Genomic DNA, 27206 nt, shown 5'->3' with positions numbered 1-27206 from the left:
GTCTACTACCTTTTTATTTCATGTATGTCATAAAATTTTCATTGATAGACAAATTATCAACATATAATTTTATGTTATAATATTTGGAAAATGATGTAAACCTACAAAATTGACAATTAACATAAATGTCAATGGGGAGAATGCTTTCATAACAATTCTCTTTTTAATATTTAGGAAATATTTTATCATAAGCATTATCATAAAAGGTGCGCTTGGTGGTACATGTACTGGAGTGTAATAAAGAGTAATAAACAGATTTAATGATAGTGGTGAATGTGTAACCAATGAAAAATGATTAATTATGAACTAGCTGTCAATTAATCGTCAGCTGAATATGCAAAAACTATTGATCACTAGTTGGATGGATTTTTGAAAAGCAGTCAACTGTTTCGCATATATAAAATGATCAATTTACCATCCGTTGAAAGATTATCACTATGTTGATCAAACTTTGAATATATACTTTAACAATTTCATGCAATAAAACAATTGAAGATTCCGATTTTTGTAAAATCTAAAAGAGTTTACTCTGTTTGACCACTCAGAATTAGAAAATTAATTCCCCTCTAACTTATGTTGGGTTTGGAATAATGACATAATTATATAGCAATTTCATAATTTAAAGATCGTTTTGTGAATGATTCAGCTTGTGCAATCCATGTAATTGATAAAAGTTAAAAACCTTTTTGGAGGAAAAAAAGCAAAAACACATAGCAGAACATCGATAAAAAGATAATTTGATTAATTTTACTCAATAGGTAGCAGATGGTAAATTATTATCATCGTTTATTTGTATGACAATACAAATTGATCTTTTACAAGGGCAAAAACTGAATAATCATGATTTGCCTGAAGAGTTTAAAGATTCGAAAATTGCTACATATATGAACGAAGGATATTGAAATAACGAACAGTATTCAACATCCAAGTCAATAAAACAGTACAAAATAGGAGCAGAGCAAACATGGACCTCAAAAACATCGGAGGTGGTATCAGGTGCCATGGTGGAGATACCGGTCTCTCTCGCCGTGTGCTCCTTGTCATGATCGGGAAATAACGGAAGAATCCGTTGTCAATTCCGGAATAAATAATAGGCTAATAATAAGTATGAAAAACGTACGTCAGCATTTGTCTCAATGATAAGTTGTATTTGCTGACAAGGTCATTGTATCGAACAAAGATAACTTACGAAATGATTACTTTAAGTGAGACTGCTGATATTCTTGTTTCATCAACTTGTTATACCCCCCGCTTAAAAAGTGGGAGGATATACTGTAATCGGCATGTCCGTACGTCCGTCCAGCTGTACGTCCGTCAGTCCGTCTGTCTGTTAGGCTTTGGGGTACCCATCCCTTATCCGCAACTCCTCTTATATTTGTGGCGTCGGTAGTCCAATGGCTAAGTTGCCGGACTCCAAACCGAAAGGTTGTGGGTTCGAATCCTGGCCGCGACAAGCCGACGTTGTGTCCTTGGCAAAGGCATTTTACACGAATTTCCTCACTCCACCCAAGTGTAAAAAGGGTACCTGGCTATAGACAGTGAAAGATATTGTCAGAATGTTAGTGTTCTAGCGCTGATAACGGCAGCTTGCACTGAGAAAGATTCTGGATTGTTAAGGTCTGCTGGGGAAATAATGTATTGTAAAGCGCTTTGAGTAGCATTTATGCTAGAAAAGCGCTATATAAAAACAAGTATTATTATTATTATTATTATTATTATATCAGTGAGTGAAATTTAATGAAACTTTCACACAGTCTTAATAACATATTGCCATTGTGCACCTCCAACTTTACTTTTTGATCCGACACGTATTTTAGGTTTACCATAGCAAAACAAGGACATTGCCATTAAATTCTTACCTATGACGTGAGTTATGGCGGCTTCTGAATAACATTAGATACCACGAGTTATTCCTCTTTATACGTCACTGTAAAACAATATATAGCAAATCATGGACATAATGGGATGCTGGGGGTATCATTTAGTGAGCTCCTTGCTCATAGTTCCTCTAGTTTGTCAATAATTTACCTCCTTGTAGAAATTTTAACGCTAATCTTAAAGCTTCATTTAATTTTTTTTGCTAAATAAAACAATCACAGAAATATTTTGAGCGATTATATATGTCTCTTACATCGTAAAATACACTTGACGCTCACTATACACATCTTTGTAACCAGAAAGAAGATTCAGCGCTCAGTTTGTTTCTAAAGAGAACAGTCAGAACGTTAAATCTTAATGTAATCGTCCTTAGTATAAACTTTTGATAGATATATTATTTTCATCTTCTATTTTTAAAGCTTCAAAAAGGACATATTCTTCATTTTGCATTATCCTTCAACACCTTACATAAAAATATTTACCAATTAATATTCCCCTTTACCTTAGATTTCACTGCTTTGCATACTCCAGAAATTCGAACCATTAAGTACATCAATATGAACAGTTATTACATTATAAATTTCGTTCGTTTCTGTATATTCTTTAATCATCTGCAAGATTGCAAAAGAACTGCGAACGATAGTATTGTTCTCCCGCCTACGTCCTAGTCAACTTTCAGAAGTTAACATATTCGATGAATTTTTAATATTTTTTAATGATAATTACATGTTTTTTCATAAAACATTACTTATTTGGGAAAACAAAGAGAGATAACAAATTTCCAATTTTGGTAAAACTTGTGTATTTTCACTAAAGACATTAATGGAAAACGGAAAATATTTCTAAAACACTAAAAATTTCTTTTTACAGGTAATATGGGAGGATATATTTTAATTGCCAAAAAACGATAAAAATGCTTATTTTCGAACAATTTCAAAGCGATTTACAAGTGAAACATTATATTTTATTGATATATTTATGTTTTATTTATTTTCCTAAAATATAAGAAAATATATAAGGAACATTTAATCATATCCAAGACTATTTCAATAGAAAGTGATGCCTGAAACTCCGATTTCAATTAAAAAAAATATCGTCTACCGTCCTTTTTTCAAGAGCTGGAATTATGGAAAATTTACTGTTTAGCGCTGGTATTAAGACAAGTCATCAATTACCATTGAACTGTTCTTTGTATTAAACAGAGATCTTATGGCCAAATTGCTATTTATATTGAATTAAATGGTTCCAAAATGTAGGCGGAAATCGAGAGTTAGCGTTGTATTTCTTTTAGGATATATAAAGCCCTTTTTTTAAAATTCCAAAACAGTTCAATTTCAAAAAGAAGGTTTTACAATACCCTGACAATTAAAAAATGTTTAGAAAATAAAAGAGTTAATTTCTTTTCTGAAGATTGATATTTTATTTAAAAACAAATCTTTAATCAAAGTATGGTAACTTTGTTTATCTAATCAGTATTAAACATGATTAGACTTGAAATCTGTCATAGCCTATATAAATTCTCTCCAAAGTTGGTATAGATACCGGACCATTTTATCCCTGAAGCTATTGAGTATAAAACAATTGGTACATAATTTTGTATGAAATACCATGTTTTTTATCCTATGACATAGGTAGATTTTATTTGAACGCAAGGTCATTATATAGACAGAATATTTTGCGTATGACTTCATACGAGGAAGTTGACGAGACGATTGCATACTTTTAATGTCTTTATCATCACCATTATGAACAACATCTCCGCCACTTTAACAATGATAGTAGGACATCAATATGTGATGTGTGTAGGGACCTACTGCACTAGCATTTGTAGATTGATATAAAATAAAATGATGAACATGATAAAATGATGTGCAGTAAACGCCTCTCTTATCTTTCCTTTCATCCTGATCTTTTTTTTTTCTAATTTTTAAATAAAAACACCAACACAAAGTTAAGATGAGTTACATTTTAAAGAAACGAACAATTTTCAAGCTTCGCAAATATAGCCACCAAGATATGTACCATTATCACAATAGACATTGTGGAACGTGTACCGCTCTGCAGCATAAAAGAACATGCAGTCTTGAGGAGAACGGTCCGATCCATTAGGTTCTCCCTTGCCAAAGGCGTGATATTTCATCTCAGTCATTTGTCCGTGTTTGATCCATCTCCAATCTCCACCGGTCTTTCTTCTGTTGATGTTTCTTCCCCCATAATAGAAGTGAATCCCTGTCCATTAGAATCCCATTATATAAAGCAATATTTTTTCAAAGTAGTTTTCAAGATTTATGAAAAAAGGTTAGTACAAGTCTTAATCGTTGTATATTAAAGCAAATACATACATGATTACAAAGATGTCAAATTGGTAAAATTTGACAATCGGTTACTCGGACGTATTTTTCCAATCAAGTACCAAGGAACTCGGTAAAAATTTAAATTAAAGTATGTTCTTGAGCCCCAATCACCTCTGTTAAACCCAATAGATGTTATTTTTTCACGTTGATTAGCTTTAATAAACATCAAATCCAACGGAAATGAGATTTGGGGTACAATTTAAATGCCCAGACTTATAAATGGTTAACAGTTTATATCTAAAATCTATTTGATCAACGAAAAAAAGGAAGGCAATTTGTTGTGCAAGTTTATATGTTAGACTAGCGAAATGAAAGAAAAAATGGAGATAAAACGAACAGTATTCATAATCAAAAGTCCATAAAACAATAATACAAAATAAAAGCTAAGCAAAGAAGTGACGGATATTGTTGGGATCGCTAGTCTGATATTATTTCATGCGTTGTTTGTTACTCCCGTGACTAACAACAGAAACTGACCTTCAATCGTTTTGTTCAATGATGTTCAATTTTATATGTAATGGACTTAATTTAACTTAAACGATGTACAATGAAAACAATCATTGAAGTCATCCAAAACTTTAAGACCACGATAGGTAAGAACATCCATTTACCAAAAGAATTGTCGCTAATAACTGTATATATACACAACCACAGACAATAACGGACGTTTTGCAGGTGTATATGGCAATAGGCTAATTACCTTATGCATATTTAGGATATTTTTGACTTGTTTTTTGATAAAATATGAATTTCGATATGAGAAAAAAATGTACGTCCGAGTAACCGACTACCATTTTTAATTTTCAATACTCGGGGGTTCAGTGGAGTACCTAGTTAACCTGGTACTCGTTGACATCCTTAATCATTACAAATCGAGCTAATGGGGAATAATGTGTATTACCTGTATTCATTTTCTTTAAAATCTCTTTCATTTGCAAAGCCTCTTCAAGAGTTTCAAAGTTTGCCAGATATCCACCAGTGTCTAAACATTTAGCCTTAAAGATATTCAGAGAAATATTCAGAGAAGCAAATTGATAATTTTTAGAAGTTATTATAGTTAATGCTCTTTGGCCTCTCCTTTTTATCTTTTAATTATACGTGTACTACTTACAAATGCTGAGTCAGCTGACACTTTATCTTTTCTAATCAGATAACAAGTATCCCAGAGTTTTTGAAACTCGTTTGGGCAATCACCTATGTTCGTGCAAAAAAAAAAAAAAAAAAAAAAAAAAAGAAGAAGAAGAGACCGGTCAAGAGCATAAAATATTATTCAAGTCTGCTGAATAAAACCAATTATCTGTAGAAATTCATTTCATTCTGAAAAATATGCAACATATTATTTACAAAAATTCTCTTTTACGTCTCATATTGCATATAATTTATTCTGTATTTTATTTTATATTGGAATTCAGTTCAGTCTGCTTTACATTAAAACATAATTATATTTTGATTAAAACAATTAAAACAATACCTCCAACAATTTCAACTGCGTCAATCTCAACCCATGAACGGGCCACGGAACAATCAACTTCGATTCTTAGCTCGTTTACAGGAAAATTTACTTTCTGAACAGAATAATATTTCATTAAAAGCTTTTCATTCATCAATTACACACAGCTGCTTCTAGAAATGCGTGTTCAGAATTATAAGAATAAGAAATAATTTTGTTTGGTAATATACAGCTCAACAAACTTTTTAAGCTCACATGGTTTTTCGCACAAATTAAGGTCACATTTTTATAATAAAAATTACTATTTTCGAACCTCAGAACGATGACATGGCCCTACGTTATATTACATATATAATGTCAAGTATAAATGTCCTTTAAAATTATTATCTTAAGTTTCGAAAGTGGATGTTTCAGAGGGGAATTTATCAATAAATGGTACGATGTTTCTACTATAGGCCTCTACCATAGGTTATTTACAAATAATATAAAACGTGCTTTCTTTGATACAATGTAGTTGAAAATTTTAAAATTTCTTCTTAAAGGTGAGTATTTTTTAAAATTCTTTGCTCATTTACCATATTCATCTGGGTTTTGTCGAAATGTAGCACCGAAAAGAGATAACATTGCAGAAAGAAAGCATACTACAGGGTAGGATTATGAAATATTCTTTATTTTTTTAAATAATAAATTGTTTCTATGAAATGGAAAATTCTTATGCTTTTACAGTTTGAAACGTTAAAATTTTGGTGTGGGGTGAATCTTTCATGATTCTAGATTTTAGAAGGTGACTCTGAAAAATGCCACCTTAGTAACATACAAAGCAGTAAAACAGATGAAAAATACTATTATCGCCCTGTGCTAAAGAGCCCGAATGTACAGAAAATTCAAATTACAGTAGCTGTACTGTGCCCGTATCTATGTTTCTGCAAAGAGCTACTGCTTTCAAAAGAACGGACAAAAAGACAGCTGCAATTGGCAAGAAACCACAAAAAATCAAATGGAAATAGTTGTTATTTTTCAGCCAAGAATATATCAAAGATCTAGCAATTGATTTGTATAAATTATGTTTTGGTAAATGAAATAAAACTCAAATAATGTAAACAAATACATTTAAAATGTATTTTGATGTCTCAGTACACAATATTACATTATAACAATGTGACCTTAATTTGTGCGAAAAACGATGTGAGCTTAAAAAGTTTGTTGAGCTGTAAACTGTTATTTATTGTTGAAGAAACAATTCCAACAATCTGTTGGAATTCCCATGGGTACCAATTGCGCCCAGTTATCAGCAGACTTATTTTTGCATCCATTTGAAGCAGAAAATGTTTACGTGAAAAAAAAATAAACATTTGATGATGTCTTCAATTAGGCATTCAGATATATCAACCATTACAAATTAGCAATGGTTCTTTCCATTCTTATGTTGATTTGATATATCCCAGTGGGGTTGATATAAAAGATACTACAGAGTTCGACACATTCGTTTCATATTTGGATATTTTACTTATTAAAAGGGACGTTAATGGTAATATAACAACCAAGATTTGTGATAGACGCGATGCCTTTAACTTGTCAATGGCCAACTTCTCTTACTTATGCAGCAATTTACCCTCATCACCTTTATGAGGGGTTTATATCTCTCAAATGATTTGATTCGCAAGAGAGTGCCATATGTGTGAACAATTTCTGAAACGAGGTAAGATCTTAACAAACTGCTGAGGAAAGAATATCACCAGTCTTGTTTATTGTCACAGTTTTGTAAATTTTGTGGTCGATACATTGACCTGAAGTTATATACAATCTATCAATAAGTCAATTGCTGACTGAAGGTTTTCGTACTTTTTGTTAGGCTATTATTTAAACACAATGAATTGTCGACGGATATTTTGTTATTTCCCGATCATGACAAGAAGCACACGGTATGACCGGTTGGCAGTGGATGATTACTCCTCCATGGCAACTGATTCCAAGTCTGATGTTAAAGAAATCCATGTTTGTTCTGCTCCAATTTTGTAATGTTTAAGGGATTTAAAATATTCGTTTTTCCTTCATATAGCATATTAGGTATTTTTTAAATGGATATAGGATTAAGTTCCTTCAAAAGTTTTTCTTAACAAAATGAGTTCAAAAATTAATGATATTTAGAAAGTTTTCTTTTTTTTTTTTTATAACAGATTAATAAAAGAGTAAATTAAAATCACTGCATAAGGAATCTTAGAACCAATGATAAATAGTATTTATTGATATAAATGAAATTATTTTTTTTCAAAAAGAACTCACTTGTAGTTTGGGCGAAAATATCCTAGACTTCCTGATCAAATGTGCATGAGACACCTTAAAAATTTCAACCCATTGATTTACTTTGTTCTTCGCCAATATCCTTGTGACAGCTCCAGCATGAAAAGTTTCATATATATTAACCTCAGTGATCCACACCTTTTCTACAAATTTGACCTGACAACGTATAAAAAATAATTTTTAAACAGTGTTAAAGAATGTACTTTGTTACTTTGATATGGTAAGATAATTTATTGAATATAAGATTGAGCTACAAAATCATTTATGAACATAAAGTGTTTAATAAAGAATACAACCCATTGATACTACATGTATACATGTCATTTTCTCTGTTGTTTTTGTTCCAGAAAAGATTAAATCCATAACATCTGAATCTTTATTTGACATATATTTTATCTATTGTCTTACCTGTATAAACTTAGCTGTATGAAGTTACATGTACCTATATAAACTTTACTGTTTAAGGGGGCTGGGTGGTCGTGGCCATTTTTAGACTATTTCGATCTCCTTTAGAAGAAGAGCTACATATAAAGATTTACAAACATTATCAAATCTTAAAACTAATATGTATGAAATGTTTCTTTGTCAAATGATAGTTGACAGCTCAGGATATCATATCTAAAAATTTAAGCTATATCTGGTGGTTAATTTGTTGTTTATTTGTTGACCCCTAGCCTCCTTAATCCTACCTGTATAAACTTTACTGTTTAATCTTACCTGTATAAATTTACCTGTATAAACTGATGAGAATTCTGCTGTCCTCTTGCCTGTGTCCATGTTCCTGGAATATCACCATAGCGAGGATAAACATTAGGTTTTTCCAAAATCTGTTTAGCTGAGTATCTAAAAGATTACAAAAAATATATTTCGTTAATTAAAATCATTCAAAATTGGAGTAATACAAATTTGAAAGAAAAATAAATAAAAAGTTATTTTGATAACAGAATAACTTAAGAATTGCTTGAGTAGCCCTGAGACGACTTTAAGATTTACCGGGTTGCGTCGTACTGTGAAGAATATGCAGTTACTTCTGGAGCCCACTGGCGTTTGATAGCTGTAAATATACAAATATATGCATGTGTGTATAAAAGAACAATCTTCAACACTCGCCTAATCCTGATTTTTTTTTTCGTGGGGAGGGGGGGGGGGGATTTCAAAACTCTGCCTTATAGGGTTCAATCTTAATGTCCCTTTAATTAAAGTTCAAACGGTGTTAGTAGAAAAAGTTTTACTATTTATTCTTATATTTTATCGTTCAATATTTTTATAGTTTTGTTATGCGTATTGACTTAAAAGATGTACATTTTAAAATAACTTTTTTATAAATTATATTTTACAAGTGAAAAATTTTCCACCTACCTTCTGTTGAAGAGACGATAAATATAAAAACGCACAACACAAACATCGTAGATTTTTTTTTTGCCCACACAATAATGGTATCTGTTATTAGTTTTGCTGGAATATTAGTAACATATAATTTTATCATGTGTCGGAGCTCTACTCTTGTTTCATTTTAATGTCTGTATCATATTGTTGTAACAACATCTGATTTGTATGCAGCTTCAAAAATTGCCTTTTTAGTTCTATTATTTTAACATTTTGTTCTACAGTAAAATTCGTTCCTTTTTTCAAAGAGGAGATCATCGATTTTGTCTAAAATAAACACAGAAAAAATATTATACAGGAAATCATGATTATGGTATAGTAACGGCTATTTTTAAGCCAAAGTCCTACACAATATCGATTTATAAAAAGCATGGTCAAGATATCTATAATATAAAAATATGTATAAACCTGTTTTAAAATTCAAAAATTACTTCTTTTTTTTAAATTCAGCGATGCTCTATCTTATTGATGGAAAGCATAAAAGGAATATATGCCAGAAAATATTGGTTAACTGGTTAAAGTTTTGAAATATACATCTAAGAAATCATACTTTGTAATCTTTCGACACCAATTTTTCACTCCTTTCTATGTTGTTTGAGTTTCCACTGTGATTTTAAGTAAGTAGAAAGTTTCCTCAGATTATATCACATAATTCAAGTGATTTAAAACCAAGACTATATAGTTTCAAATTTGCTTTTTTCCCTAATTCTTTCATTTATTACCAGTTACCTATCTTTCATTCAAATTGCCGAGAAACTGATACATGTATGAAAGTTGAACATTCAATTAAAACCAACCTTTTTCATACTTACAATTTCAGACTTCTAATACCAGACAAAAAATGTATATAGATATCACGTAATATATAATTTTATTTGTATTTAGAGGCAGAATATTTAAATAGTTATGTTACAAGATTTATAACTTTTTGTAGACTTAAATGATATGAAAAGAAAAATCTGAACATTTGTGGGAAACCAAATAAGCTAAGTATTGTTCAATTGTACTTGTCGGCGACATATGAAAGTGTAGACCTTCGTAAATATTGTTAACGTTTGCGGGGAAAATCAATTTTTCGTTAATTTTTTTTATTGTATTCAAAGCAATAAGCCAAAATAGAAGTTTCTAAACTGGATTTAATTATTTTTTCAATAAACACTTCAGAAAATTTGAATTCACGGAATTATTCATTTGTTAAATCAATAACATCAAATAGTACGACTTTTCTGCAATCCATACAACTATTCCTCACTGTAAATTAAAAACTAGACCTGTTTAGTCATACACAACTGCTCCTTTAAAAAATTGGAAATTTTTGTATCTCATAATTGGTAAAAAAAAATTAACTTTGCAAGGAATCTGCAACAGAAGTACACTGTCTATAAAAATCATGCGCGGAACTAGAGGGGGTGACCCCCCCCCCCCCCTGGAATTTACAAGGTCAAAAATGTATATACTAAAGCAATAAAATAGTTACCATGGACCCCCCCCCCCTTTAGAAAAAGCTGACCCTATGGTAAACACGAATATGTGTGAAATGGATATGAAATGTGAAAGATTTGAGGCACTAGAGGTCAAAGACTACCCCCCCCCCCCCCCACGAAGCATGTTTTTTTTTACGTCTGGTCGATTTTATTTTTTTTATTTTTTTTGATTGTCAGGAAATTTCTGGGATTGGAGTTTTTATTTTTACTGGGGTGCCCCCCCCCCCCCCCCCCCCCTGGAAAAAAATTCTGGATCCGCACCCGAAAATAATATTACATGTAAATGGATGCTGACGTTCCCCATTGACATTATCAATGTAGTTTTCGGATCTTCAAACGAACTGTTAGAATTTCATTGGCACTGATTCTGCTTCTTTATTAGCCAACATTGTTCCTATGAAGAAGAATTCATTCAGATGCATGAAAAAAGGAAACACCTGGAATGGCCATCAGCTCGATGTTTAGATATATCGACCACGTTTTCTAACAATAGTTACTTTCATTCATAGCTCTGCTATATAAATCCCAGTAAAATGAAATAAAAGACACCATAGAGCATACCAAATCTGTAATTAGTATATAAGAAAACATCTACGTAATAATGTTACAAAATGGTATATTTGGGTAGTAAATATATTCAAACAAAGGGAGGTCACTTCACTTCAACAAGAACCAGAACATGTATTGTTACAGTACTTAAGGTATTTCAAACATCCCATGCAAAGCATGCACCTAGAGCGCTTTTAGTCATCTTCGAATTTTACAACTGTTTTTTTTTAGGTCTTTTTAGGTTTAATTCATATTGGTGGTCAATAAGTTGGTACGCTTTCCACAGAAAATCTTGAATCAGTTCATTAAATAATCTTAATTTTTCCCCCACACTATTCTGCAGATAGCATTTCATGGCGAAGACGCGCGATTATTAAAATGCTTCAATATATATAATATTTCCTGTCATCCACTTCTTGGTAAATTAATTGCACTGTTTACTGTCATTAGCCCATTAGCTAAAAGAAAGAGTTTTGATCATCTAATTTCAAATATCTTTACATTTCATTGCATGCTTTAATACTCTACTTGGATTTACATTAACCTTTCCTCTCTCTAAGGGAATCTGACTTGAAGTTTTGATAGGTGCATTTCAAAATTCACATGTCCTTGGCATGAACATACGAGTACATGTATGTTTTGGTTCCTATGTCAAACATTAAGGTTGTATGAGTGTGAGCAATTTGCATAACACAAATTGGAATGTAAGTCGCATTCAAAGTAATGTAAATAAAGGTGTTTATATAATTAATAATTCAAAATATTGTACATTTAACTTTACTACTTATGTTTTTTTTAATTAAAAACGAGTATTAAAATATCTGCATAAAATATATTCATTGTCATCGAGTACGTTTCGTATTTTTACGACAACTGACCCGTTTCCGATCTCCATAATAACGACATCGCTGGATTTCTCGAAATGATGAACAACGGAAAATGGGACGTGCCAAGGGCAGCTTTTCCACCCGCAAAGGGATTTTTTTAAATACATAAATCAGTCAGATGCAGAAGTTGATGTAGTGTCTATTCAAAAAACCGGTAAGGAAAAAAATATCGGATACATGTAACACGCCGTACACGGTTACGGGGGCTCAGAATTACACCTGTGACTGTGTGTCCATATTTCAACAGTCTTTTAAGAAGCGTCGGTTTTATATATCCAAGAGGCTAGATAATGTCTTAAATAAAAGTTTTGGAATTAGGCTGCACAGAATTAGGCCTAATATCAACGAGAAATCAACTGTATCAAGATATGCTGAGCGATTCAGTGATCATGTTGCTTTGTTGACAATATTTTTTTTTTCTTCTAGATATCCTTAGAGTTCTTCCCCCGTTGTGAAATAGAAAGTACATAACCCGGCATTTTACATGTTTTATACTCGATTCTCATTATATCGCGGGTTCCATTGCATCGCGGTATTTTCCAAAAAATTAGATACATAGCTCATATCCTTTTTGTTGAAAAATCTATCTGTCTGTCGTCTGAAAGTAATTTTTTGTGATGATTAAAAAGTATGGAACATGCGTCGGAAGTTTTTTAATTCAAATAAAACGTAATTTTACAGATTTCCATTTCCCGTTTTTATCATATTTAGACCTCTGAATTTATAATCTAGTAAAATCCATAATAAAGTTCATGTTTTGAAAGTTTTAGTTTGTATTATTGTTAATTTTCTATGTAGAATTACATCGTAAATTTAAAAATAAGAATTGAAGTCCATGCCAACCACAAGTTTCCCATGTTTTCGCATACCGCGATATTATGAGACTCTCCAATTTAGGAGGTAAATAAGACTTCCGGTTTTAAAAATAGACTACAAATTTACCGATGCAAGCTTGGGAAATATAAATTTGACGCTATAAAGTTTGGCCATAGTTTGGTTTATGATTATCATTTGATGAAAGTTAAAGTAAAAAATTTGAATTACACTTTTTATGCAAAAAGTTTAAGTATCGCGATATAATGAGACACCAGTATATATGTAAATAAACTGCTCGAAGATTGCAAGGAAACTAATCTGTAATGTACGTTGAAGCAAAAGTTTGAAGAATTTTTGATTCATGTAAGAATAGGAGGGATTTTCTGTTGGAAAATCTGTCTTTAAAACTGAATAAAATTTATAATACTAACTCAAATTGTGTTGAAATCTTCAAACAAAAACGTGTCAATCCTTCATCTAGGCATATATTTACACATTGTGATAATTCAGATAAGGCCATAATGCAAAATTTCAACACATATTTTTGATGGTATGGGGTTTTATTTCAGGATCATTTGATACGTAGCACAATTTTTTGTCATTTACGTTTGTTTATAAATACTCGTAACATGGAGAGTCAAGGAAATCCAAAGTCTTGTCCTAGTGAGTATTGAGTGTCAAGATCACATTTGAGGTCAAATCAGTATACTTTCGGTCAAATTTCAAGAAACTTATAGTCACTGTGTTAAAATTAAATATACTGAATTCATTACTGATAATTGTACATACAGGTATGAATCTTTTTCCAGTTAGGGGTATGATATTAGTATCAAGGGAGGGCATACTGCTTTGCAGCTGTCTGTTGGTCGGTCGGTCAGTCTGTCGGTCCACCACTAGTTTCTGTTTATTTCTTTGCAGGAGTTGCACATGTTCAAATGAAATTTGGTATACAGATTCATCATAAGAATATCTAGGTCAAGTTTTGTTCTGGATAGTAAGATCAGGGCATTTTTTTACAGAGTTATGTCCCTCCGACTTAGAAAAATTCCAATTGTCTGGGGAAGGGGGTAATAAGTGTTTTACAAACGTATATCTTGTTCATGAACTTGTTAATATTCAAATATCCTTGTTATTTTACAGGCAGCAGAATACGTCTACAAACGAAATTAGGGAAGAAACATCGCAAGCTTCTGGATATGCTGAAAAAAAGAGTTCTCATGATAAAGACAAAATACCAGCAACAAGAGTTTTTATGGGTAATTTTTTTTACCTTCATCATGGAATTTGACTAACTTTTGAAAAACTTTAAACCAGGGCTTACTAATGAAACTGATTTTGAAATTTGACCTACTTTTGAAAAAGTCAAGTCAAATGGATAATTTTTAAATAGGAGTGATGCATCTCTAGACTTGTAGGTATTCTTTTGTATTGTACATGTATATACTGTATATGTTGTATTTGGTAGGGGAGTATAACGTTTATTAACCCATGTTTACACCTTTATCCCGTTGATATAGCTCATGTGATATCGTTTTCGTATCCAACAAATGTGACGTCACAATGGGTTTTGCGTTAGCGTAATGAAGTAAAATAAAGTGGAATCCTACATAAAAACAGTGTAAAACATTGATTTTGGTGCATAAAACAAAATGTAAAACATTGGATAAAAATTATCTTACATAATTTGTAGTTAGATATGATTTTTATCCAACTCGTTGTGTGTTGTTATCCCCTCGCCAAGGCTCGGGGAAAAAAAAACCCACACAACTCGTTGGTTAAAAATCATATCCAACTTCAAATCATGTGAAATCCTATATTTATACCATGTCTCTTCTAGTTAAGCTTACCTAAATTTATGAAGATGTAATATAATTTATTATTTTATTGTACTTTAACCCGAGAATATGCTACACATACGAGGGGTTATCAAAAAATTCGTGGACTGAGGCTGTAAAATTAGTACTATGTTATCTGAGCTTACAAAATTTATAAGGAACATAAAACAACAAAAACAAACTAATTCAGAGAATTAGGGAAAAAGTAAACCATGCGCAGTTTGGGGGTGGGGTGGGGGTCGGATCCCCTTGACTGAATTTGTATAATTATTTAATGTATACATGTATACTGAAGCAAATGAAATATGCCAATATGGATATAAAGGTTTGATTGCTTATTCCTTATTATGTGTATAGAAGATTTTTTTTATAGGGAATATTTATCACACTGTAATGATGATTTTGAGTTTGTACAAGCCAGACCTCATATTTTTTTTCATTTCACATGAATACTATCATTTAGTAAAAAAAAAGTATTTCGAAAAAAAAAACTGAGATCTCCCTGGATGCGAACCCGGGCCCTCTCCCATGTGAAGCAAGAGACATACCACTAGACCACGGAGCCGCTTCAAACTAGCGAAAATTATATGCAAAGATGAAAGCACATACATGTATAACATTCACGTTCGATATTGTCAAAATTTTACATAATGCATGATATCTAATTTAACCTTTATTAAACGGTTCTAATAGATGCAATAAGAATATAAAGTCCACCGAGAACCTGTTTTATACCTAATAACTCTCCTCATGCCCCTGTGCTAAAAATAGCGACATGTAATACAATAAATACTAATAAATCAAACGGGGCGGGACACTTTGAGAGGGGTGAGAGAGGTTCTAGGGAGTTTTGGTATAAAATTACATTGCAAAAGCTCAAAATCTACTTGAAATATCGCCCGAAAATGATAGTGTTTCATATAGACAGAATGTATAGTATAAATTTACAACCTTGAACTTTGACCTTTTGACCTCAAGATCAATAGGAGTCTTTCCTGGGCCACAGGGAGTTATGTAAAATTTCATTGCAAAAGCTCAAAGAGTTCTCGAGATATCGCACGGAAACGAAAGTGTTATAAAAGACAGAATTTGCGAATTTATGACCTTGACCTTTGACCTCAAAATCAATAAGGTTCTTCTTTAGTCCATAGGGAGTTGTTATGCCAAATTTCATTGCGAAAACTCAAAGGGTTCTCGAGATATTGTGTGGAAACGAAAGCGTTACAGACAGACAGAAAGACGGACGGACGGAAACACCCAAATTAATATCCCCCACTTTTCAAGTGGGGGACAATGAAGAAATGTTGAAAAATTTAGCTTGATACGTTCATTATTTCCCAAATCATTATAAAAGAAAAACGAAATTATACATGTATGATCACCCTTGCACTTTGTTTAGTGACTTTATCTATTCAATGCCCGCTTCTTCTACCTCGTACACTTATTTTGATAAGATTACCTAGTAAGGACTTCAACCCGTCTATTCTTATGACTTTTCAATGTCATGAACAGAAGTTTTCAATGCATATAATATTCATACATTTTATACATTGAATTTGGAGAGATCCTCGCTTGATTGTGCCATCATATTTTGTTTTTTGGAGTTCAATATAGCTAAAACACATGATCAAAATCAAAATTTGACGTGATAGATTTTTCAAATCTTGACTACAAATCGACATTAATTTTGCATTCTTTTTTCTCTCTGAATCTATTTTGGCATTAAGAGCAATAATCTGGATGCATATTATTTCTCCCTAGCCAGTTTAAACATTTCGTACGTGTTTGCCAGTTTTTCCAGGGTCAAAATTTTATAGAATGTTGAAAAAAAATCCTTCCCCCTTTAGACGTCATTTTCAATGCAATATTCGTTTCGATACTCTACGTAAAATTTACATTAAAATTTCATAGAACTTCCAGAATTAGATAAAAATTCCGTATTCTAAGAAACAATAGTGTCCCAACACATACCTGAATAACGAGATTTTTGGATGTCAAATAATCATAACAAAATAGTTTATCTTACTTACACTTAGGTCGGAAAAAAACGTCGTTTTCGAGGTTGCGCCGCCTGTACATACCATTGCTTACAAAAACTTTACTAATTTATTTGAAAATCAATGTTATGATTTGCGCTTCATTTTATAGAGAGAAAAAATGATGATAAATAAACATTTTAAAATTCATTGATGTACATAAAGCGGTTGTTATTTTATGGCGCTGTCCACGAACTTTTTGATAGCCCCTCATATACTACAAATTTCGGCAATCAATGGAGAAAACCACTTCAACCTGTACATATTTACATGTACTACAAAGACTCCAATTCGTCAAAAACTAAGAAAAATAACTGGAATTAGGACCGAAGGGAAGAAAATTCACCACAATGACAAAGAGGTGAAAGCAGTAAACATAAGGACAGGTCTTACAAGCTTTTTGGATTTTTTGTCTACCGATGACAGTGTGTTGGTACTTCGTCATAATATAAAAAAAAATATCTATCGTGTTGAAAAGATCGCTATGTAATTTGTTTTCAGTAACATTGATACTCTTATCCGAGACATCCTGAGTTGTATCAGCAGCATACATGTGAGATGCTGATTGTTTTAAGCAGTCTGGGTAGTCATTGACATAAAGGATGAAAAACATGTAAAGAGTTGTAGTAACAGTTCATTCGCCAAGCATTCGGCATTAGAGGTGAAAGTCACGTGTCTTTCGGATATGACCTTAAAAACATAGGACTCTTGCCATGGTAGGCGTTTGTAAGATAAAGAACCCCGAATTGCTCAAATGCCCCGTGTGCCGAATATAGGTCTAAATTTCAAGCCCTTCATCGGCATACGGCCACGTCTCCATATGATTGAAAATTCTCGATAGGGAGTTAAAAAATATACAATCAATCAGTCAGCATATATCTAAACCACCTTAAGTTGTTGATTTTAATGGTAGGACTAGAAAAGAAAAATTGTTCGCTTGGAGACTTTTAACTTTATTCAGTTGAAGCTCTTGCTAAAATTTATAACAATTAAATGTAAATTTTGAAAAGTCCATAAAGAAATTTCAGTTGTTTCAAATTATTAATTCTTATACGAAATTCCCTGCAAATCCATAGGAATCTAGATACCGGTAGCCAAAGACAAGTACACCAAACGGAGAGCCCGATGTTGAAGCTAGATTCAAAACACCAGGCAAAACGTCTACGGTTAGAATCGATCCTATCCGCCCATCATTCAGAATATTGTCGTCTTCAAAGAGAATCGTTGTTTGTTTTATAGCTTGTCCATTCAGTCGAAGATCAGATTTGGAACTTTTGTCGATCATAATTGTTACGTAATTAGTAAGGTAGCCTTCAGGAATAGGGATGGTGTATTGACTTTTGGTCTGAGGAACTTTTGGAATCTTAACCATGTATGGAGAACCAGAGTTACTATTATTCTTATTCCCTTTTACAAAGCTGGTTACTGAGGCACGGGCTTGAGGGATGTAGATGACTGCTGTTTCGTTCGTCCTCAATGTAAATTCAAAAGGTATTCTAGGAAGTAGAATAATGTCGTGCCGGTCATTACCTACTAAAATGCTCGCTGTCGTGCTCGAGGACTCGTCAGTCATTATGATCAAACGTGATCCATCGCTATTGAAATCAGCTGGTACAATGTACATACTGCCCCATTCTGTAGTTGGGGACATTTGTTCCATCAAATGACTACATCTTATCGATTCTGGAAACATGTTGCATCTATTTCCAGAAAACACCGCCACAGGTTTAGAAGACTCGACTAAACTTCCCGATAAATCCAACCCGAACTCCAGTTGTATGGTCTCTAAATTATTCAGGCGGAATGCATAGGGTTCTGAAATGCTTAAGTTTGTCTCTGCATAATAAACCATTAGGTCTACCTTAACTAATGTGTCGTCCTCCAACGCAGCAATAGCGAATCCACTGTTGTAAATAGGATGCTTTTCATCACGAGGATCAGAAGACACTACCAAATACCGAGTGCCGAGTTTTTCGACTGGGGAAATCAGAGAACCGTCATTGGATTGTGAATAGTTGTTGTCAAAGAGAACAAGGGTTATAGCCTCTGTTGAGCGAATTTTCACGGCTTTTGGCTCTCTCTCTAAGAAGGCCATTTCCATTTCAGGAGGTAGTGTAATTTTAAGTTGGGAGGTAAAGAAGAAGGTTTGGTCAATGGCGGACTTAAGGGAAGAATTCAGATTGTTTGATGTGGAGATTTCTACGGTTACTGGAGTATTTGTTGTCATGTAAATTAGTGACGATTGATTGGATGCATAGTAGTGGTTCCTCATAATCATTAACACGTATTCGTGTTTGAAATCACCCTCAAATTCTACAAAAGTAATTTTCCCTTAGAAAATAATCTCCAAATGGAGGAATTATTAGAGAATATTAAAATAAAAAAATCTTGATTAAAACAAAGACGAAGAGAAAAAAGATAACAAAAGACACTTTCTAAATACATGTACGTGTAACATTATACATCATAATTATGCAGATCTAGATGAAAACTCACTTCTTAAGCTTTTCATTGCTATATCGGGAATAACTTACCAGCGGGCACGAACATGATATGTAAGGTGAAGTGATAGACCACAGACTACTCTAGTTCTATATTTACCAACTGGTGCATGAAATAAGATTTACCAGTATGAATATTTGAACCTAAATCAAAACTTTTTATCTGGAACTGTTGATTTTTTTTATCTTCAAAGTAGACTTAAAGTGAAGGTACATGTATATTTACCTCAAATTACGATATTATGATGCTAAATTATTTTTTTTAAAATACTAGTATTTTATAAGGATTGTATATAGTTATTAAGTAGATGAGCATACGTGTACTCGATATAAAAAGTTCAAGATAGGAGTCATTGAATCTTCATAATATCATAATATTATATATACAATATAATACATGTATTGTATAATTGAATATAAGTGTTATTAGTCCTTTCGTTTTTACATAAGATACATTGTCTTTTTGTGTTTGTGTGAGAAGCAAATATTTAACCTCATTTTACAGAGGGACATGATCGATACGTGACTATTCCTACCAAAACAATTTTCCTTGAGTAAAGAGATGTAAATAGATTGATGTGCATTCCTGTACACTGGTATAATAATGGTATCTTGTTATTTTAAACTCTTCAAAAACTCAAACAGGACCAAGTCTTAATAAAAATGCCAATAATTGCTACCTGTACAGTTCTGTCCTGTCCATCCTGTGTTACACGTGCACATGTACGACGTGTCTGTATCGGTACACGTTCCTCCGTTCTTACACGGCATAGACTGACATGCAGATTCCTTTTCTGAAAAGGAATGGTCAAAGATAATAGATTTTATGATTGTTCTACAGATTGAAGTTAGCAATGCATTGTCATTGTCTTAAACATGAACATGACACATTACTTATAGCTTTGTTATACTGTACTTGAAATATCATTTTTAGATAAAAATACAGCCGTCTTCAACCTATTCCTACTTCAAAAAAAAATCAGTTCTACCTATTCCCGCTTGCAAATAACCACACATGGTTTGATAGTTCATTTGCTTTTTATAGCAATTAAGATAATTACATTTAACCTTTTATTTACCTGTATTTTTCACACTTAAAGTCAGAGAAAAAAAACAGATTTAAGAATTTCAGAAATTATAGCAAATATGTTTAAGGGAAAAATATGATATAATGCATTTAAATATCTACTTTTTAAAAACATTTACACCTTAAAACAAAAAAAAAGTTCAAAAGAATTCATAAATAAATAGACAAAAGGAAATAATATGATTTAATTGAATTAAAATAATTTCTGTGCTTATTCATTTTAAACTTTGGTCCATATGTGTAAATATGTTTGAAATAATTCACATGTAGCAAAAGGGTGTACTACTAAGTTTTCAGAACTTATGCCCGACACCAATTTGTGAACCTAAACCATCTTAGGAAGAGTGAATTAATCAGTATTTATGCACTGATTAGGTTTATACAAACCCCTTCCCACATAAAATTATACCTATTACAAATGAATTTTTAAAAGTTGAAATGGGTGGAAAAGATCAATATACATGTTATTATTTCTTATAATGAGTTGTTTGCTAGATGCCCCCCAAAAAGAATTACTTTTTCTCTCAATCACAATGTTGTTTTATATTCTTGTCTTCATTCATTTGAAATATGTTTCACAAATCTCAGTACTTTTATATCTAAGGAAGCTTGAAAACGTATTTATGAATTACATTCCAGTTAAGTATTTTTCCCTACTTGCAGTTGGCTGTACGGTGTTTAGAGTTTGAGATGTTATTAAAGACTTTTGCCGAAGAACATACTGTAGTCAAAATTTAAATTCCTTTTATGAGATTTGTGTTTAAAGAAAAACTCTTTGGGGAACACTTTTAAGCAAATGCATGTATTTTCATTGTTTGCGAAAAAGTACACCACTTTGTGTGCGGTGAGGCATGGATAAGTATGATTACTTCACATTGTTCTTAATTATTACCAATCAATTATTCTGTTAACCTGAACTGGTATTCCTTCTTATTTCATTCAAGAAGTAATTGTCTGGCCACATATACCCCAAAACTTTGAGAAGTCCGACTGCAATTTCTCTGAAGGAGACACATCTTGGAAATCGATTGTTCATGCATTGTTTCCATAACTATCATTGCACAAAAGGCTAATAAAAAGCTTACATTATCTGAAATAGCACCCAGGGTATTTCAGCAAGTGGAAAATAAAGAAAAATAACTCTTCCATTAGAATCTTTGAATTCAAAATTTTTTTGATGCATCTGATATTTTCCATTAATACACATTTTCTCAATTTCTACGTTATACTTTGTTAATATATTTAAGCACATTCTAACTGTAGATAGTGCCAGCACCTGCTGCGACAGGGGACCTCGGTTTTTACGGTCTCCTATGAAGGACAGGTCTGCACGTCCTACAGTGGGATTCGAACCCGCAACGTAAGGGTCAACTCTTTACTCCAAACTCTCGAGCAGACGATCTAACCACTGCGCCACGTGGGCGACCTGTAGTTGAGTGTATTATTGAAAATTTTTACCCCAAGAAAGCCATTGTCAAAAGAGGCAAAGTGGTTTTTGAGGGATGAAAATTTTCAATGTTACACTCAACTACATGCAGTATTTATTATATTATTGTGAATGTTTTATACAATGTACAAATACATATTACTGTGAACCAATGCAAGTGCATCACGTCTGCGCAGTCAATGTTTTTTTAATAACACCGGTCGTCACTGCGCAGTCAATTTTTTTTTAATAACACCGGTCGTCATGCAGTGTTTACTGTTGCTACGCTTGAGGGCGTGGCTTCATTGTTCAGCGGGCAATAGTATCTTATAACAAATGTTTATCGACAAATCAGATTCAACAAATTTACATGAAAGTATGATATTAAATAATGTCGACTGAACAATCTTCACCTAATTTCTGACGACAATCTGTTCCTGTCCAACGAGGCGGACATCTACAATAACGTGAAGAGTCCGGTTTGATACACAGCTTTCCTTTGTAACAGATTCTCCGATTCCGCAAGCAAAAATCACGTCCTTTACCTGTTGAATATTACAAAAATGTAAATGATGACGACACAATGCTTATAGATGTCGTACAGATTAAAAAGTGAGTAAATAATAGGTTTAATCATTACATATATCTCTTCCATGTAAACTGACTTTTGATCTTCAAGTTTACCTCTGAATATTTGCTCTTGCAAATGACACCATTTGTGCAATGCATAATTAAGCCTGTATAAAGACAAGTTCCTCACATGACAGCAAATTCATTGTTTTGTCATAAACGATCAATATAATTTCAAAATAAAATAAGTAGACGACCTGTTCAACCTATTCAATTTACATGGGTGAGATTTGAAAAAAATAAACCATTTCATGGGCTTAAAACAAAAGTTGGCTAGTATTTTTATTAAATGAATTATTAATGTAAATTTTAAAAAGGTTTCATTTAAAAAAAAAACTATTTGGAAAAAAAAACATGGGTTATTTTGTGTTCCAATGTACAATAAATGCCTGTGTGATTAATTGGGTTTTGAACACGTAACCAACCCGTATTAAATCTTAAAATGTGTTGTAAAATTAAATATAACACGTCTGCTCTAGCATATGAAATGTATTCCTACGTCACAATGACTTCCGCAAAAACGTTTTTAATCCGCCTCAATTTGTACAGATGTACAATGAAAATAAAAGATGTAGAATAAACAACCCTTACCTAACTTTTGACGACAATCTGTTCCTGTCCAACGAGGTGGACATCTACAATAGCGTGAAGAGTCCGGTTTTATACACAGCTTTCCTTTGTAACAGATTCTCGAATTCCGCATGCAAAAAGCACGTCCTTTACCTGTTGTATATTACAATTATGTTAATAATGACGTCACAATGCTTATAGATCTCGGATATATTTAAAAATGGTTGATAAATAATAGGTTTAATCATTAGATATACAAACTCTTCCACGTAAACTGACTTTTGATCTTCAAGTTTACCTCTGAATATTTGGACTTACAAATGTTTTCCCTTAGATAACACCTTTGTTGCAATTCATATTAAACCCTATATAAAGACAGGTTCCTCACATGACCACAAATTAATTGTTTTGTCATAAACGTTCAATTTAATTTCAAAATGAGGAAATAAGCAAACGACATGTTCAACATATTCAATTTACATCGGTGAGGTTTAAAGAAAAAATTACATGGGTTTAAATTATAGAACTCTAATATTTGAAATAAATCACTCATAAATGTAATTAAAAAATCTCATTTTTAGGTAAACTATTGGATATTAACATGGGTTGGAATGCGATCAAATTTACCATAAATGCTTACGGGATTAATTGATTATTTGGGTTTTGAACACGTATCCAACCCTATCCCAATAAATATTTAAAAATTAAATGCCATACGTCTAAATCTAGCGTATAAATTATAGTGCTACGTCATAATGGCTTGCGTTAAAACGTTTTAATCCGCCTCATTCTATATAATTTGAATTTATTGTACACGGGCAACTATTGTATTATTTATCTTTTTAACAAAAAAAATTAAGCTATAAGTCTAATAGTTACCTAATTACATTTAAAACTGCAGCGCTTAGATTGGAAAAGTTTAAATATATGCTGGATTGGAAAAAAATCAGTAAGACTTTTTGTGGATTTAAGCAGTGTTTAAGGACTCTATAACAATTGGAGTATTCGTATCATTACATTTTTATCTATAATAATAATATTATATATGATCATGAATTCTTAAGTGTCACATATTTTCCCCATTTGAAAAACAACAATAATTTCATTCGACACTACGTTGCCTTCGAACAAAATCAAAGTACTCAGGAGTACAGAACCGGGCTTGTTAACAGAGTAGAATTCTGTACATGAATCATACACTCATATTATATTAACAGATAAATAACAAGAATTTCAGAAACTGGAAGAATATGTAACACAAACAATTTAAAACATAATAATGATACTAAGAAAGTAAGGGCTTCAATGACATATAATTATCTTATTTTAAAAAAAATAAAAAAAATTATGAAAACATTATTTTAAAATATCAATATAAATTATAAGACAAATAGGTTTTGGGTCCTAGCTAAAACCACAATCCGAATTTATCAGGATCGAATTAACCTGGAACAGCCGAATGTAAACAAACAGGCCAGTCCGGTTATCTCTCCTTCTTTTCTTCGTCTTTGTAGAGAACTAGACTACGATAACATTGAACATCAAAAACCCTTATGCAAATGAACTATAATGTTTGACTTAGGACTGAACATTTCAAAGGCATTGCTACTGATGTTTATTTGTATAGATGTAACTTCGTTTTAATTTAGTTGCTTTATTTAGCGTTTGTATTATCTGATTATTGTATTATGTGTAAATACTATATTTTTACACGTAACTTTAATTTGGCGACTATGGGGTGGACTTCCTGACTTGAACAGGCTGACATAAGCCGGCAACTGCTCTTTGAGCAATAAGCCCGGCTAATGAGAGGTGCCCTATGTAGACCAGTGCAATATTTTCACCTTCATTTCTTTACAATAGTATTTTTCTAAGTCCAAAAAAAATTTCATTGATGTAAAAAGAGACCTTTAGTAAGTAATATTTCAAAAATATTCGATTTCTAGTGTTACCTTTCTTTCTCCATGAATTCTTCGCTAATATGACAGAGACCATCAGAAAAACCTGGAAAAAGAATGAAAAGTGAAGCTGCTCAATTATAATCATAGTTTAGGTAACGTTTTTCATGTACATTTTTTTCTCATTTATTAAATAATAAAATAGTAGTATTTTTCATTACTAAGCTAATGTGTCTTAAGGACACTTGAATGAATAAAATACTGAGTAATATCTATCATTATGATTTTTAAAAATACCTCTGATATTTTGCTGTCTATTAACAATTTTAGAACATTGTTTCTTTTAAAGTTCACATATTATAACAAATTAAAAAAGACATTATAATATAAAAAAAAAAAAACAACTCACCACAAATAGGCGCAGAAACATCTTGTTAGAAGTGTGTGTTGCTCAAGAATTGCGTTAATGTCTTACTTTTATAATTATCAGCAGAATTCTAATGGGGAAATATGTTGCACAGCTGTATTAAACCAAAATAAGCCACGAACACTTTTATTATCATATTAATTATTTTGCTGAATATGAAAAAAGAAAATTTAAATAATTGATACAGAAAAACAATTAATGAATAATCTGCATAAATTTGTTTTTTTTTTATTGCTGATACCACACAATGCAGGGTTTAAACCATTTTCAAAATGCTTTTCATCAAAAGATTCAACAAAGTTTCAAAAGTTTCGATGAAAAAAGTAGATTTTAAACGCAACCCATTCTACGGTTATATCTTGATTTCAATAGAACTTGGTACAAATTAGGGAAACAACAGAAACATTATGCTTTTAATGTGAAAAAGATAAAAACAAAGTTCAAGATTTAATTTTACTTCTAGTCTGACACAAAAAAAAATTAATATGAAGATAACGAACAGTCTTCAATCTCAAATGTCTATTGAAACCACATAAATTTGGAGCAAGGAAAACAGGGACCTCTAAAAATATCAGTTGGATCAGGTGCAATTGAGGAGTGAGCATCCCCTGTCGACCGGTCACATCCACCGTGTGCTCCTTGTCCTGATCGGGAAATAAAGGGAAAATTCGTCGTCAATTCAGTGTGTAAATAATGGACTTATAATTAGTATGAAAAAAGTCAGTCAGCATTTTACTTAATGATAGATTGTATTTGCTGACTAGGTCATTGTGTCGACCCTAGAACTTACGAAATGATGACTTTAAACGAGACATTCTGCTGATATTCTTGTTTCATAAGCTTGTCCCTCATTGATTTACCTCGTTTTAGAAATTATTCATACATAGAGCCTGCTCTGGCGTACCGAATCAACTGAGAGATATAAACTGCGCATGCAAGTGATAAGTGTATATTGCTGCATAATTAAGTGAAGTTAACGATTGAAAAGTAAGAGTCATTACGATTATCATAAAGCTCTGCCGTTAGATTACCATTAATGTCTTTTTCTAATAAATTATCCCAATTTTAATAAGACGTGTCAGACTGTGCGGTATCTTTTATCTCAAGCTCACCGGGATATAACGTGTCGACGTAAGAATGGAAATAACCATTGTTATGGACAATTCGTCGTCGATATATCTAAATGTCGAGTTGAAGGTCACAGCAAGTGCTTTCTTCTTTTCACGTAAAAGATTTTAAACAAATTCTGCTTCATATGAATAAAAAAAATAGGTCTGCTAATAACGCTGCACCATTGGTACCTATGGAAATTCCAATGGGTACTTGGAAGACTGGGTCTCCAAAACCACATAGATATTGTCGATAAGAAACTCGAGCATCTCTTTAATGATCACATCAGAGTACTTGTGTTAACAATCATATTTTCTTTTAACAAAGTAATTTTGCAAATGACCAATGACAAGGTAAGTAAATTTACTAATTTCATTAAAAAAGAAGCTGTCAACAATGTAAGATCGTGTGGACTTTTATTTATTATGGGGAATAGTTGAATATCAGTTGAAAAGTCGTTAAGTTTTTATGTTGTTGATTTTGGTAAAGTTTTGTGATTTCAAATGTTGGAAAAGTTCCTTGGAATTTTTTTATCCACATCGGATTTACACCACTTCTCAAATATATTGTTGCACACTTCT

The 27206-nt window shown here is 32.2% G+C and overlaps 1 protein-coding gene and 1 long non-coding RNA gene across 2 annotated transcripts; both read right to left on the bottom strand.

The window, feature by feature from the left end:
* Positions 1 to 18024: 18024 nt before the first annotated feature.
* LOC134249363 (IgGFc-binding protein-like) lies at positions 18025 to 19071 on the bottom strand. Its single transcript, XM_062731721.1, has one exon. It carries the CDS (start codon positions 19069 to 19071, stop codon positions 18025 to 18027), a length of 1047 nt encoding a protein of 348 aa, XP_062587705.1.
* A 3393-nt stretch (positions 19072 to 22464) lies between these two features.
* On the bottom strand, positions 22465 to 25195 carry LOC134249365 (uncharacterized). The gene is made up of 3 exons (XR_009988261.1): positions 25143 to 25195; positions 23212 to 23343; positions 22465 to 22535 (listed from the first exon to the last, which is right to left on the bottom strand). It is a non-coding gene; the product is annotated as an uncharacterized LOC134249365 (long non-coding RNA).
* Positions 25196 to 27206: the final 2011 nt, after the last annotated feature.

This window comes from Saccostrea cucullata, unplaced genomic scaffold (genome assembly GCF_032062105.1).
Source record: "Saccostrea cucullata isolate Sc308-1 unplaced genomic scaffold, CSIRO_AGI_Scuc_v1 ctg2627, whole genome shotgun sequence".
Lineage (NCBI taxonomy): Eukaryota > Metazoa > Mollusca > Bivalvia > Ostreida > Ostreidae > Saccostrea > Saccostrea cuccullata.
This window is presented reverse-complemented; position numbering and strand designations above follow the sequence as displayed.